Source organism: Plasmodium falciparum (genome assembly GCF_000002765.6).
Source record: "Plasmodium falciparum 3D7 genome assembly, chromosome: 13".
Lineage (NCBI taxonomy): Eukaryota > Apicomplexa > Aconoidasida > Haemosporida > Plasmodiidae > Plasmodium > Plasmodium falciparum.
Genome location: NC_004331.3, coordinates 440,001 through 455,000, shown reverse-complemented (window position 1 = coordinate 455,000; position 15,000 = coordinate 440,001). Strand labels below are relative to the sequence as shown.

Here is a 15,000-nt window from a genome sequence, read left to right as displayed (position 1 = left end):
ATTTTTATGTTTACATTAATTTTGGAGATACAACTATTAATACTACTACTAATAATAATACTACTAATAATAATAGTAATAATAATAATAGTAATAATAATAATAATAATAATAATAATGTTGTTTTAAAAAATATATCTATGTTTAAACTTAAAATAAAAATAAATAAAAAAAAAAAAAAATGATATCGTTATAGAATATATTAATCTAGCTAATTTCTATTATTATGAACTGTTCATAAAATTTATAACTGTTTAATTTATTTTATTACTATTTTTTTTTTTTTTTTGTTTATTAATTTTTTTTTAAAATAAAAATATTAATTAATAATAAGCTAGCTCTAGCTAAAAAATAAAAAAAATCATTAACTGTTCATAAATTTCACGTGTTTTACATGATTTTTGAAAATGAAATAAAAAATAAAAAATAAGATAAATACGACTAATAATAAGAATATGACAAAAACTAGACTTGCTCCAATATTTTCATTATTATCATGAATATTCTGAACTACTCTGTAAACCGGACCTTGTGACATTGCACCACCAGAATTTCTCATTAAGCTGGTTGAAGCTAAAATATCAAAAAATTTAGAAGAGTTTAATTGTATGTTTGATACATTATTTTTTTCCTTCATAATTTCAAAATTCGATAAAGTATTCCCTTGTATGTTTTCATGGTGATTGTGTGCTTTCAAGAAAACAAAAAAAGACATAATGGGATAAAGATTAATTATTAAAAAAATAAACAAAGCAAATTAAATAATAAAAAAAAAAAAAAAAACACATATATATATATATATATTTATTCATTTCTATTATTTTAGCCTACCTTTATTAATATTGTTCCTTAAACTCTTTTTTCGTATAGCATTTACATTTAAGAAATTGTCGCAGATCAAAATGATAAAATATATTATTATCATGTATTGTATTTTCATTTCTAAATATTTATATATGTATTCATTTTTTTAAGATACTTGGTTAATCTGTGGCACATATATATATATATTTATATATATAAATGAAAATAAACATATATATAATATATATATATATATTATTTAGAATTGTACCAATTTTTTTTCATTTTAATATCCTTTATATATGCAGATTTCCCCACATATATAAAATATATTTTATATACATATAATTTTTCAAATTTTGTCTTTCACATATTTTATGTAGAATTATATTCATATTCATATTCTTTTGCTTTTTTTTTTTTTTTTTTTGACTATTTATTTTATTTTATTTTATTCTATTTTTTTTTTTTTTTTTTTTTTTTTTTTACTTTGTTTAACTTCTATAAATGCACCGTTGAGCACTTATATCAAAAAAAGAAACCTTTTTAATCATATAGAGAAAAATTATAGTTTATTTAAAAAAAAAAAAAAAAAAAAAAAATTGAAATAATAAATTGTTGTCGATCATATATAAGAAATATATATTCGACATGTCAGAAAAATCTAACAGAAGTGATTTAATTAGAAATGATGCTTTGTGTAAAACAAAAAATATAAATTGTCATATATATAATTTATTTATAAAAAAAAAAAAAAAAAAAAAAATGTGTATTTTTATTTTTAAAACCTCGAAAAAATTTCAAAATTTTTTGAATACACTTCATATTCTTTCGGATAATATTCAAATATTTTTAGCGATGATAAATATTCATCCGGAGGTGTAATAACATATATGGAATATAATATAAGTTTTATATGTAATAGCATTTCTTCTCTTCGCTTTTCTATTTGTATATTATTGAAATAAAATTTTTTTAAATATGATGTTATATTGTTAGATGATATGTAATTATTGTCCTTGGAATATTCAAATTGATTTATAGAATTAAATGATACATGATTTTCGATATTTTTGTCATTTTGATTAAATACGTTGAATAGTAAATGTAATCTATATATTATATCATGGTTGAATGTTTTTATTTCCTGAGGATTAATTTTATATAAAATATGTAAACATTTTAAGGAATCTAAAATTATATTAATACTGTTACTTTCCATTAAATACATAATAATTTGAATATACTTATATAAAATTATAGGTAATACTGAAGGATGATAATAAAAGGATATTAAAATATGTTTACAAATAATTGAACATAATGTTTTATTACATAATTTTAAATTAAAAATTTGTATTAGATGTTCTATGGATTTAACTAATTTGATATTTATATGTTTTGTCAATTTACATTTTATGTGCATATAACATTTAATTATGTCATTTTTATCAAATGATTCATCATATAAAAATGTAAGGAATGTATCAGATTTTTTATCAATATATTCAATATGATTATAAATATTCATCTTCGTTATTATTTCCACAATTGTACTTAAACAACATAGCTGTACATGTTTTAATGGATAATTAATAAATTTAAAACATATGAAAAGCAATTCATTAAATAAATGTTCTATTCTTTCATCATAGGTATAATTATTAAAATGAAAATATAAATTTATTATATTACTACTAAGTTCATTTAAAGTATTATCTTTTGGTAATAAATTGGATAAATGATTTATTTCGATATTTTGGTATTCTCCCTTTTGCAGTAAATTAGTATCATTTTTACTAATATTATTAATATCATTGTTGCTATTTATTTTATTTTGCTCTTTTTTTTTTTCTTTTATTTCTTGTTTGTTTATTTTGGCTAGTGTTATTGCTTGTTCAGAATTTTTTTTTTCTTTTATAGTTGAATTCATTATTTTTACCTGACCACAAAAAAAGCTAGACGTGAGATAATATTTGGTCAGGCTAAAAATAATATTGAGAATAAAAGAGGATATATAATTTGAGAAGTTATCCATATATTTAAAATTTAATGTTTTACATTCATATGTTTTTTTAAAGAGTGTGTAATTATAAAAAAGGAAAACATGCTTTTCATTTGAGAATAATTTATGTATATATTGATGTACATATTCATGTCTTTTGAAAAGATGACAATTATTACTGTTAAATATAAATATATTTGCTATGTTAAAAAAGTTCATTTCATCTGTATCATCTGGCGAAATATATCCCCAAATAATTAAATTTTTTAAATTTAATAAAATTTTGTTTTTATTTCGAAATAGGAGTTCGGAGGTTATTTCACAAAAGGTATTATAATGTATTGATGTATGGATAAAATTTTTTTTTTCTTTATTTTGTAGATTCTCTATTGATTCAATTTGATTTCCGTTACATAAATATGTTTGTAAATTATTTTTATGGGTGAAAGGATGGTATGATAAGCTTTTTCTTTCGTTTTCACCATGAACAAATGGATGACAGTTTTGAAAAAAAAAAAAAAAATGATTTATAATATGATCCATAAGTGTGTTAATAGATTCATTCCATTTTGTGCTTGTTTGATTTAAGGAAAGAAGATACCAAAAAAAAAAAAAGAAAGAGTCACTAGTTTCTTTCAAATAATTTATATTTTCTGTATTGTTTATAATATACATATGTTTATATTTGTAATTTTGTTTTGTGATTTCTGTATTATTAGAGTTTTGAGTTACCGTATCATTTTTTTCATATTTGTTTTTTTTTTCCTTTTGTTTGAATTTTGTATTAGTTGCAGTCCATATGAAAAAAGATGGTGATAGAATTTTAAGAAGTAAGAGGAAATTATTTACATTAATATTTGTAACATCATAGTTTCCTTCATACTCTTTTTGATCGAGTGAATATGTGTCTGTATCAAATGATAAATTTATATATTTATACAAAAGAGAAAAATGATTTTTTTCGTTATATATAAGTTTTATATTATGATTCGAAATAGTATCATGTATTATTTTTGTTTTTTTTATATATTTGATATCATAATTATTTTTATCTTTATTAATTTTTTGTGTTAAGATATTTACATCATCAATTAAATGACCATTGGTATTTTCATCATTATATACGTTTGAATGTATTTTTTCAAAAAAGATATTAATCTTTTGTAAGTTTGTTATAATATTATTAAAATTATTTTTCGTTCTATCATTTGGATTATTACTTAATGAAGCAAATGAATATATTAAAAATGAATTTATGAAAATAAAATCAGGTAAATGAATAAAACAATACAAATCATAGAAATTTTTTTCAAGTTGAAATAATATATATTTCTTATACCCATTTTTTTTTTTTTTGTTTTCCAAATTATGTATTAAGCTTAAGAGTAATTGTTCTATAAATTCATTTTGTTCATAATAAATAATTAGGTATATTGAGAATGTTAGAAAGTTTTCACACAACTTTTTATTGTTTTCTATATTTTGAAATTTATCAAAATGATATATTATTTTATATAAAAAGTAAACATAATTTTTCATATATAATAAAACAGTATCAACATGTTCTTCACTTATAATTTCGTTAAATAATTGATCTAAAAGATTTTCGTTTTTAATTTTCTTTCCACATTTTTCTAATATGTTTATAATAATAGTAAGATTATGAGAACATATACAAGTACCTATTTCTTCAATGTGTTTCAGATTTTCAAAAAGATAATTTCCTAACCCATCAAAATTTAAGTCCTTTATATAACAATTAATATGTTCATTCATATTGTTGGAATGAAACATAGAACAATAAATAATCCACACATATATATATATATATTATAAATATATATGTATTTTTTTTTTTTTTTTTTTTTTGTTTATTATTACATGATGGATATATAATATAAGATATTTCATATATATAGAATGAAATATACTAAGGAGTAAGGGGAAAAAAATAAAAGAGAAGAAAAAAAAAAAAAAAAAAATAAATAAATAAATAATAAAATAATTTTAGTATAATATTATTTATAATATATAAAAAATATAAGGTACACATATATGTACATATATATATATATATATATATATATATATATATATAATTCCAAATATGTGTATAATAATTCTTTATATAGTTTCTATAATTTTTATAAATTAAAATTTTTTTTTTTTTTTTTTTTTTTTTTTTTTTTTTTATTATTATTATTGGATGTATCATTATTACTATAAATAAATTTTATATATTTTTTGTTGTATGCAAAAAAAAAAAAATTAATTATGAGTTTGAATAATTTATATATTTTTTTTTTAACTTAACAAAAAAAAAAAAAAAAAAAATTAAATAAAATAAAATAAAATAAATGAATGAATAAATAAATAAATGAACGAATAAATAAATAAATGAACGAATAAATAAATAAATGAACGAATAACATTGTATATAATATTTTTATATTATAGATTTATATGTTTGTTTTTTTTTTGTTTTTTTTTTTTTTTGTTTTTTTTATATTATAGATATTATATTTATTGAGAAAAGTTCGTTTTAATTTTGTCAATTTTTGATTTTGCTGAGAAATCATAAACTTGATTTCCAATTTGTAAGATGAGACCTCCTAATATATAAGGATCAGTTTTATATTGAATGATTGGTATTAATTTTTTGTTTAACTTAATTAAAATAGAATCTTGAATTTTTTGTTTATAATTATTATCAATTTCATTTGCTGTATAAACAACACATTTAATTTCTTTTCTCTGTTTTAATAATAAAAATTCAAATTCTTCTATAATTTTTGGTAAAAAAGATATTCTCTTTGAATCAAATAATGATTCAATAAAATTTTCTGTTATTATATTAAATTTATTTAATGTTTTACATTCATTTTTAATAAAATGGATTTTTTCTTTTTTTTCAATATTTGGTGTGTGTAAAAATTTTTGGAATGTTGTATCTTTTAATAAATGATTTTTTATAAATAACATATCGTTAGATATTTCATTTATCTTATTTTGTTTTTTAGCTACATTATATAATGCTAAACTATAACGCTTTTCTATATTATCGCCCATAGATAAATAATAATCTTCTGATTCTTCTTTTTTCTTTTCTTCTTTTATACTATGGACATATTTTCTATCCATAATATTGATTTGAAAATTATTTATCTCATTTCTTTCAAATAAATGTAATGACGAATATTTATTTTTTTTAAAAACAAACTTTTTCATAGCTTTATTTATTCCCATAAAGCAAGTTAAGTAACTAGTACCAAAAGCATATCTCATTTTTTTCTTTTTTTCTTTTTTTAATTATATTATTTTCTTCAAAAATGGGAAATTAATATGTGTAACATATGTATATTTTTCTACTTATGATAATATATCCCCTTTACAATTAAAAAAAAAAAAAAAATACATACATATATAATATTATACATATATATTATATATATATATATATATATATTATATTTTAAAAATATAAAACAAAATTTATTTTATATCTTTTGCGCATACACAAAAAAAAAAAAAAAAAAAAAAAAAAAAATGAATAATAAAAGAAAAATAACTAGCATACAACAGGAGATAGATAAAAAATATATATTTTTTAAAACAATAATAAAATAAAGAGGTAAATTATTTTTTAAAAAAAAAGTTAAATAAAATGTGTTAGAATAATTTTAACCACATTTTTAAAAGAGCACAAAAATAAACATATATATTATATATATATATATATATTAATTTCATTTTATAATTCACATGTGTACTAATAACAATTCATTCATTCATTCATTCATATATATATATATATATATATATATTTCCATAATATTAAGAACAGATAAAATAACGAATATTTTCATATATATTTTTAATAATTTTTTGAATGAATTATGTATTTGTAATAATATATAAATAATTAAAAATAGAAAAAAAAAAAAAAAAAAAAAAAAAAAAAAAAAAAATATTTACATATATATATATATATATATATATATATATATATATATTTATATTTATATAGTATAATCAAAACAAAAGTATTCACATAACTTATTTAAAAAAAAAATAAAATAATATTACATGTTTATTTTAAAGACGGATGGTTCACATTTATAAATTTTAATAAATTTGTAATTATTCTTGTTCGTACAAATTGTTCAGGAATAATTTCCTTTGATGATAAATAATCATATATATCCTTTTCTGATAAATTGACAAAATTATATAGAGTTAAAAGATCGTGAGTTGTTATATTCTCCTTTTCGTAATAAATAAATGTAGATAATATATATTGTAATTCTATATATCCAAATGTAGTTGTTTTAAATAGAATTTCTTCTATAGTAATATGTTCCTTTTTTTTTTCTTGTACACTTTTATCATTAGTTTTATGATCATTGGTATGTATATTATGACTTACATTTTTATTTATATATACATGTTCATTTTGTTTAACTTGTGTATTCTCCTCTTCTATATCTTTATATTTTGTTTCCTTCACATTATATTTGTTATTCATATAAATTTTCCTCTTGTTTTGTGTATACTGTGTAATGTTATCATAAAATGGTTCTCCCTTAATATCGTTCGCTCTTTTTTTGTGAATTATATTAAACAGTCTTTTTTTAAGAAACAGTTTTTTTTTTATACCTTCAAATTTAGAGGGCTTATATAATTTAACCGTTGTGAAATTATTCAAAGAATATCTTAAAAGGTTTGACTGTACAGCAACTTTTGTGTATTTTTGTACGAAGCATATCATAATGGAACATTCTCCGAAAAGAAATTAAACAAATAAAATAAAATAAATTAAAAAAAAAAAAAAATTAAAATAAAGTATGTATTCAATGAAATATATGGATGGATTTATTATAAAATAAAAATATATATATTATGTTTGTACTATATATTTTTATGATACATATATAACACAACTTTGTTGAAACAAGAAACCAAACTTTTAAAAGATTTATAAAAATATAATATGTAAATTTTTAATAAAAAAAAAAATATATACCTAATACATACATATATATATATATATATATATATATGTGTATGTGTACTTTTCATTATTAGTTCAAATGACAAGAATCCAAATTTTTTTTTTTTTTTTTTTGTCACTATGTATACATTTTTATAGTTTGCATTTTTGAATCTACCAAAAAAAAAAAAAAAAAAAAAAAAAAAAAAAATTGGGGTTACTTTATATAGAAGGAATGGCTAGCTTTACTTTTTTTTCTGAATTGTTCATAAAAAAAATAAAAAATAAAATAAAATAAAATAACAACTGAAAGATATAAAACATATATATATAATGAATATATTATATATTCTTTTGTAGATATGAGTATTACATAATATATATATATATATGTAAGTATTTTTTTTTTTTTTTTTTTTCCCCCATTTATGGTATATTATTAAAGTTATGTGTGATATATATCCGAATTGTATGCAACATCTATTTATTTTTTTTTTTTAAAAATAAATAGTTGAAAGTAAAAAGAATTAGGTGAACAGTTTAATGAAGAAATTGCTAAATAGAAGTTTTGAAAAGCTGAGATTTTTACATACATCATCTCTTCGTAAAAATTGCGATGATACAGGTACAAATAAAAATTAAAAAAAAAAAAAAAAAAAAATACTTACATATATATATATGTTGATTATTTCCAATATAATATATGTTATATATATATATTTTTTCCCCATATTTGTGAACATTTTTCTTTTTAGGACCACTTATTAAGAAGAAGAGACGGTTTTTTGATTTGAAATTGTTCAGACAACATTTGAGAAGGCAGAAGAGCGAAGAGATAGAAAATGAAAAGAGGGAGTTGCTAAAAATGTGTGCTAAGGATCCTCCTAAGAATTGGGATATAAGAACATTTTTGGAAAGGATTGAAATTGGAGAAAATATTGATGAAATTGAAAAATGCTTTAAAAGCTGGAAAGAATTTGTTACAATAACACCAAAGGAATTATTTCTTATAGATTGTTTAACTAATGAACAAAGGAGAAAGTTATGGAAATATATAAATAAATATAATTATGGTTTATATCCAGAAGATTCATATGATGATTTTGTTAAAAATTTCCAAGCGCCTCCTTTAGAAAATGAAAATAAACCTTGGACACAAGAAGATGATAAGCAATTAGATTATTATATAAATTATTATGACGTTAATTTTGGGGACCCATGGTTATATATCTCATGGAATATGAAAAGGACATTTGATCAAGTTCAAAATAAATATGTCGAATTATATTTAAAAAAACAAAATAAAAAAAGAAAATGTGAATTATGTCTTACAAAATGTACAACGCCCTTATTAATGAATAGAAAATTTAAATTAGATCCTCCATTTCTTTTTATCGTTCCTTCATCTCAAAATTTTCCTACAATGAATATATTTGATTATTACCATAAAGAATGTCATAGTACAAATAAGAAGTATGAACATAATGTTTATGAAAAAAACAATTTAGAAAATGATCCTCTATATCCATCCTATGGGTCATTAATCTTTTCAAACAAATTTCTGCCATTTGTTAATAAAAGTTGTTTTTAAAAAAAAGGGGAGGGGGAAATAAAGAAAAACAAAAAAAAATAAAATAAAAAATATAAAATATGAAAAATTTAACAGGTACATGGCACAACAGAATGAAAAATGAAAAAAAAAAAAAAAAAAAAAAAAAAGAAAAAGGGAACGAAAAAAAATTACAATATAGTAAATAATATAACATATATTTATATCTTTATATATATATATATATATATATATATATATATATATATATATATCTTTATATATATATATTTTTTTATATATATATTTATATTTACATATAATATATCAATATGTTTGTTTCTTTTCTGTGTTGTTACGTATAAATGTTCAGTCATTTGAAATATTCCATGTATCTCGGAGTTCATACTCGTTGGGTGATATAAAAGGCTGAGATATTGATGCAAGAGAGAAGGAACCACATATATAACATTCCTCTGTTAATATATCATCAATTTTATTTTCACAAATCATTATTTCTTTATCATTTTTGGTAATTATTGAATTTTTATATTGTTGAAGTATTGTGTAAAAGTCGAAAAGTTCCTCCTTTGATTTATTATTTATATATATATTAAGAGCACATTCACTATGAAAATAATGATTACAAGAAAAGACATAACATTTTTTATAAAAAATTGTTTTTCTACATATATAGCATATATCATTTTTATTTAATATAACATATTTTTTTTGAATATTTTTTATATCTTTATTTAATAAATCTATAGTATGTAGATTTTCTTTAATTTCTTCTTTTTTTGCCTTAATTTTTAAATTATATATTTCTAACAAATTACAGATATCTTTTTTTAAATATTCAATAATAATCGTTTCATTAATATAAGGTAAGATATCATGTAGATTTAGAATTGAATTTGAATCTCTAACTAAATTAATAATTTCTTTTAAATTATGATCATTTATATTTTTGGATATATGTTTGATTATTTTAATAAATAATTTTTTTTTTTCTTCTTCATCATCACATAAAATCACAGCTTTTTTCGCTGTTTTGTAATCATTTAATTCAAGTGATTTATCAACAGCTTCTTCAAAATATTTCATTAGAATATAAATATGCGGTATAAACATTTCTTTCCTTTTTTCTTTTAAAAATCTTATAATAAATAAATAATCAAAATGTATATTGGCGCTTTTTAATTTCTTTAAAGAATTTTTAATTTTCTCGTTGTTTCCTTCTTCAATATATAATATTAGTAAGCAATTTATTATATAATGTTTTTCCCATGTACATTGAAACGTATAGATGTAATTCTCCTTTTCGTTATTTTCTTTTTTCTCTAGGATATTTTCTTCTATTAGTTTGTTGGTCAAATATTCTAGAAACCTTATGCATTCTTCTGTATGTTTATTTTGATATTTGAAATTTATTGGTTTGTTATATAGATATATATTTTCTCGTGAAGTTAAATTATCCTGTGAATTTATAATGTCTTTTTCATTTACACTATTTTGTTCATTTGTATTATCTTGTTCATTTGTATTATCTTGTTTATTTGTATTATCTTGTTTATTTATATTATCTTGTTTATTTATATTATCTTGTTTATTTATATTATCTTGTTCATTTGTATTATCTTGTTCATTTATATCATATTGCATATTTCCATTTCTTTTAAACACATTTTTTGAGGTTCCAATATTTTTATGATCATTTTTATTTTTAAAAAAGTAGATGACCATAAACATACACATTACTATATGTGTATAATCTTCAATTATGTTATCATAATATATTAAGATATCTACATATTTGTGTGGTTTATGTAAAAATAAAGCAAAAGCATGTTCTATTAAAACGTCCAATAATATATTTTGAGGTAATAAAACGATTATATTAAAGAGTAAATTATATTTATTATTATTCATATAATAATTTATTATATAATTATAATCATTACATAAAAATTTATAAAATAATAAAAAATTCATTTTATTAAAATTATAAAAAATTTCAATTATTATATCATTTAATTGAAAAAAGTTTTTAAAATGTTTTAATAATATGATTATATATATACATACTTCTAGACATTTATATGAATAAATATCTTTATATATTTTCTTTTTCATCTTTATATAAATATTATTATTCATCATTGTATCATTTCCATAATTATTTATATCTACATCATTATTTATATATATCTCTTTATATGTCTCTATATCATTCATTATTAAATTCTTTTGACTTTTTAAAAAATTATATATCTCAGTATTTTTCATTCTATATATTTTTAATAAAATATAAAAATCATCACATTCACTTAACGCTTTAAGATTTATTTTTTTCCCCTTACCAAAATCGAAATGATATTTAACCTCTTTCCTTTCTTCTTTATTTATAATTTGATCAAAAAAGCGCAAGAACAACGTCTTATTCTTTTTTAACAAATTATCATTCTTATTTTTAAAATAAAACTTATTTTTTTTCTTGTTCATAAAATTATCTTCTGCTGTTGTTCTATTGCCTCCTTTATTATCATTCCCTATTTTGTCCTTGTGAGGGTCTAATATTTCTCCTTCTTCCTTTTTATCATCACCACGTATATTTGTTAATAAAACGCTAGATATTTCATGACCTTCTTCATCATTTTTTGTAACATCCAACTTTTTTTTTATTTCGTCTATATTATTTGTATTTCTGTTACCATTATTTGTCATATGCTCACCACCCCTTTTTTCTGATATGGAGACCTTATCTTTATCGGATGATTCATAATTTGAATTATGTGACTCGGAGTGAAAATCACCTGACCATGAGTAGTTATCGCATGATTTGGAATAGGAATTGCCTGACCCGGAAACGCAATCACCTGATCCTGTTAAAGAATTGCCTGACCCGGAAGCACAATCACCTGACCCTGTTAAAGAATTGCCTGACCCGGAAACACAATCACCTGAACAGGAATAATTTTGTCTTATCCCATTATGTTCATTATGTTCATTATGTTTGTCTAAAAAATCACGATTTACATAAGTTCCTGTTGATGTGTCTGAAGAGAGATCACTAAGATTTTGCTTTTTATGTGTGTCTTGTATCATATAATTTTTATTAAAAATATAATTTTTTCGTTTTGTATGAAAATAATATGAAGTAGATTTATACAAATAAGCGTATAAATCAATTGAATAAATATAGAGTTGAATGAGCCAAATATAAAGAGCTATTCTGATTACATTATTATAACAATGTATATTATTATAAAGAAATGAGGATATATTAAAATATTGTTGTTTATGTAAGAAGGATATTAATTTTTCGTCAATACGTATATTTGTATATTTATATTGATGTATATCATATTTATTATTTTTTAAAATAAAATTGGTCATTTTAATTTTTTGCGTATAAGAGTTTGATTGTGCAATTTGTTTAGAATTAATTTTTTTTTTTAAATTAAAATACATGATATGATTATTTTTTTTATTTTGTATAATTTTAAAAATATATTTTGATGTACATAACCAAACTTGATTATCTGAATGATCTTTGATAATTCTTAGTGCTTGACCGTACGTTTCTGTATCGAGTTTTTGTTCATAGACTTTTTTAAATTTTACATTGCTTATGATGATTAATTTTTCTTCTAATAAAAGGAAAATATAAGATTGATTAATGCACATATCGACCATGGTAGATATATTATTATTATTACTACTATTATTATTACTATTATTTTTAATATTTGTACTATTTGTACTATTTGTAATATTAGTACTATTTATGTTTAAATTTTGCTCATTATGTTCATTTTCTTGATCTTTAAAATTATATGTTAAGTTGCTATTTGTTGAATAAACCGAATCGTAGAATGATTTTGTAAATGAGAAAGCAGTAATATTATCCGTTGTAAAAATGTGTAAATCTAAAAAATTAATAATAATATAATTGTTGTCTAGATAAAATTCTGAATTTATTTTATTATATTTATTTCTGGATTGAATAGATGTCGTGTTACTTACATTATCTTTATTTTTGTGTGAATAATTATTATTTGTATATAGTTTATTTCTTGGTAATTTTTGTTTTTTAATATGAGTGTTGTCTATAGGATTACTATTATTAATATTTATAGTATGATCATTATTATGTGTATTATTTAATATATTTGAATTATTCATTTCATATAAATAATCATCATCACTTAACGAAAAGATATGTTCTACATCTTGATCAGAATCACTAAAAGAATTTGAAGATGACGAGAAAATATTTTCATCTTGATTCATATTATTATTAAAAAAGAAATTATTATTATTATTATTATTATTATTATTATTTTTTTTTTTTTTATTATTATCAGGTGTATAATATTTGGGTGATTTGAAATTATTAATTTTACTAATAAATATAGAACATCCATTTAACCAGAAAAGATAATTTGTATTTCTAATATTTTCGATTTTAATAATTGAACATAAAGAATCTAGAGGTGTTTCATAAACTTTTGTTTGCTTTTTAATATTATATGGAAGGGAGGTGGTTTTTAATTTCACATAAGTGAAGGTATTATCATTTTTATCGTCAGTTTTGTTTTTATAATTCTTAAAAGTATAACTAATTTCATGTAGGCTATTGCTTGTAGTAAAATAAATAATTTTTATCATTTCTTGGTAATCCTTCACATGTTTATTATTAAGATGATTATTATGATTGTTATTATTATCATCATCATTATTATTATCATCATTATTATCATCATCATTATTATTATCATCATTATTATCATCATTATTATTATCATCATACCTATGACCATTTTGTTTATGACTATTTAGTGATGTCTTACATTTTATTATATTTATCATATTAACGTCGAGGATTGATAACTTTTCATCCGAAAATATTACATCATAATCAATATTTTTTGAAGATTTATTATTAATATTAATTTCAATTATTTCTCCTTGTGTTGTGGAGATAAGAAAAGGGAATGTATTTTTTATTTCTGTATAATCATTAAATATAACACTTGTAATATTATATTTTTTTAATTGTATTATATTTTTTATAATATTGTTTTCGAAATGAATATATATATATTCCTTATTTGCCAAACAAATAAATCCATGATAACAATTTCTATCAAAATATATCGATCGTATTTCTCCTTTATTATTTGTTGTTTTCTTGTTATAAAAATCTATATAACATAACTCATTTTCTTCCACATTATATTTTATTAATGTATTATTACACAACACCAAATGAATACATTTATTATTTATACTTATATGAGTTATTCTATTTTTTAGTAAGTTGATGTTCCCATTTTTTATTTTAAATAGCTTTAAAGAAAATTCTTTCTCCGACTTGTTCATTTTTTAAAACACAAAAAAAAAAAATAAAAAAAAAAAAATAAAAAAAAAATATATATATATATATATATATATATATATAATATAACAACACTTAAAAATAATTATGTAACAAAAGGAAGAAAAAAATAAAAATATATAAAATATATATATAAAATATATATATATATATATATATATATTTATATTTATAGGTAGATTTATTTTTAAGTATTGTTTATATTTTATCATCGAAATAAAAAAGTATATAACTCTTCTAACTATATA

The 15,000-nt window shown here is 19.1% G+C and overlaps 6 protein-coding genes across 6 annotated transcripts; 1 reads left to right on the top strand and 5 right to left on the bottom strand.

Annotated features, from left to right (window-relative positions):
* Nucleotides 1-364: 364 nt before the first annotated feature.
* PF3D7_1310200 (conserved Plasmodium protein, unknown function) lies at nt 365-940 on the bottom strand (the record flags this gene model as incomplete). The annotated part of the gene is made up of 2 exons (XM_002808960.1): nt 365-690; nt 832-940. 2 exons carry the CDS (start codon nt 938-940, stop codon nt 365-367), a joined length of 435 nt encoding a protein of 144 aa, XP_002809006.1.
* A 645-nt stretch (nt 941-1,585) lies between these two features.
* PF3D7_1310100 (conserved Plasmodium protein, unknown function) lies at nt 1,586-4,603 on the bottom strand (the record flags this gene model as incomplete). Its single annotated transcript, XM_001349793.2, has 1 exon — nt 1,586-4,603. One exon carries the CDS (start codon nt 4,601-4,603, stop codon nt 1,586-1,588), a length of 3,018 nt encoding a protein of 1,005 aa, XP_001349829.2.
* A 729-nt stretch (nt 4,604-5,332) lies between these two features.
* On the bottom strand, nt 5,333-6,094 carry PF3D7_1310000 (ATP synthase subunit O, mitochondrial, putative; the record flags this gene model as incomplete). The annotated part of the gene is made up of 1 exon (XM_001349792.1): nt 5,333-6,094. One exon carries the CDS (start codon nt 6,092-6,094, stop codon nt 5,333-5,335), a length of 762 nt encoding a protein of 253 aa, XP_001349828.1.
* An 805-nt stretch (nt 6,095-6,899) lies between these two features.
* PF3D7_1309900 (conserved Plasmodium protein, unknown function) lies at nt 6,900-7,577 on the bottom strand (the record flags this gene model as incomplete). The annotated part of the gene is made up of 1 exon (XM_001349791.1): nt 6,900-7,577. One exon carries the CDS (start codon nt 7,575-7,577, stop codon nt 6,900-6,902), a length of 678 nt encoding a protein of 225 aa, XP_001349827.1.
* A 765-nt stretch (nt 7,578-8,342) lies between these two features.
* Nucleotides 8,343-9,390, top strand: PF3D7_1309800 (conserved protein, unknown function; the record flags this gene model as incomplete). Its single annotated transcript, XM_001349790.1, has 2 exons — nt 8,343-8,424; nt 8,555-9,390. The coding sequence occupies 2 exons, from the start codon at nt 8,343-8,345 to the stop codon at nt 9,388-9,390; spliced, it is 918 nt and encodes a 305-aa protein (XP_001349826.1).
* A 327-nt stretch (nt 9,391-9,717) lies between these two features.
* PF3D7_1309700 (vacuolar protein sorting-associated protein 18, putative) lies at nt 9,718-14,736 on the bottom strand (the record flags this gene model as incomplete). Its single annotated transcript, XM_001349789.1, has 1 exon — nt 9,718-14,736. The coding sequence occupies one exon, from the start codon at nt 14,734-14,736 to the stop codon at nt 9,718-9,720; it is 5,019 nt and encodes a 1,672-aa protein (XP_001349825.1).
* Between the last annotated feature and the right edge of the window lie 264 nt (nt 14,737-15,000).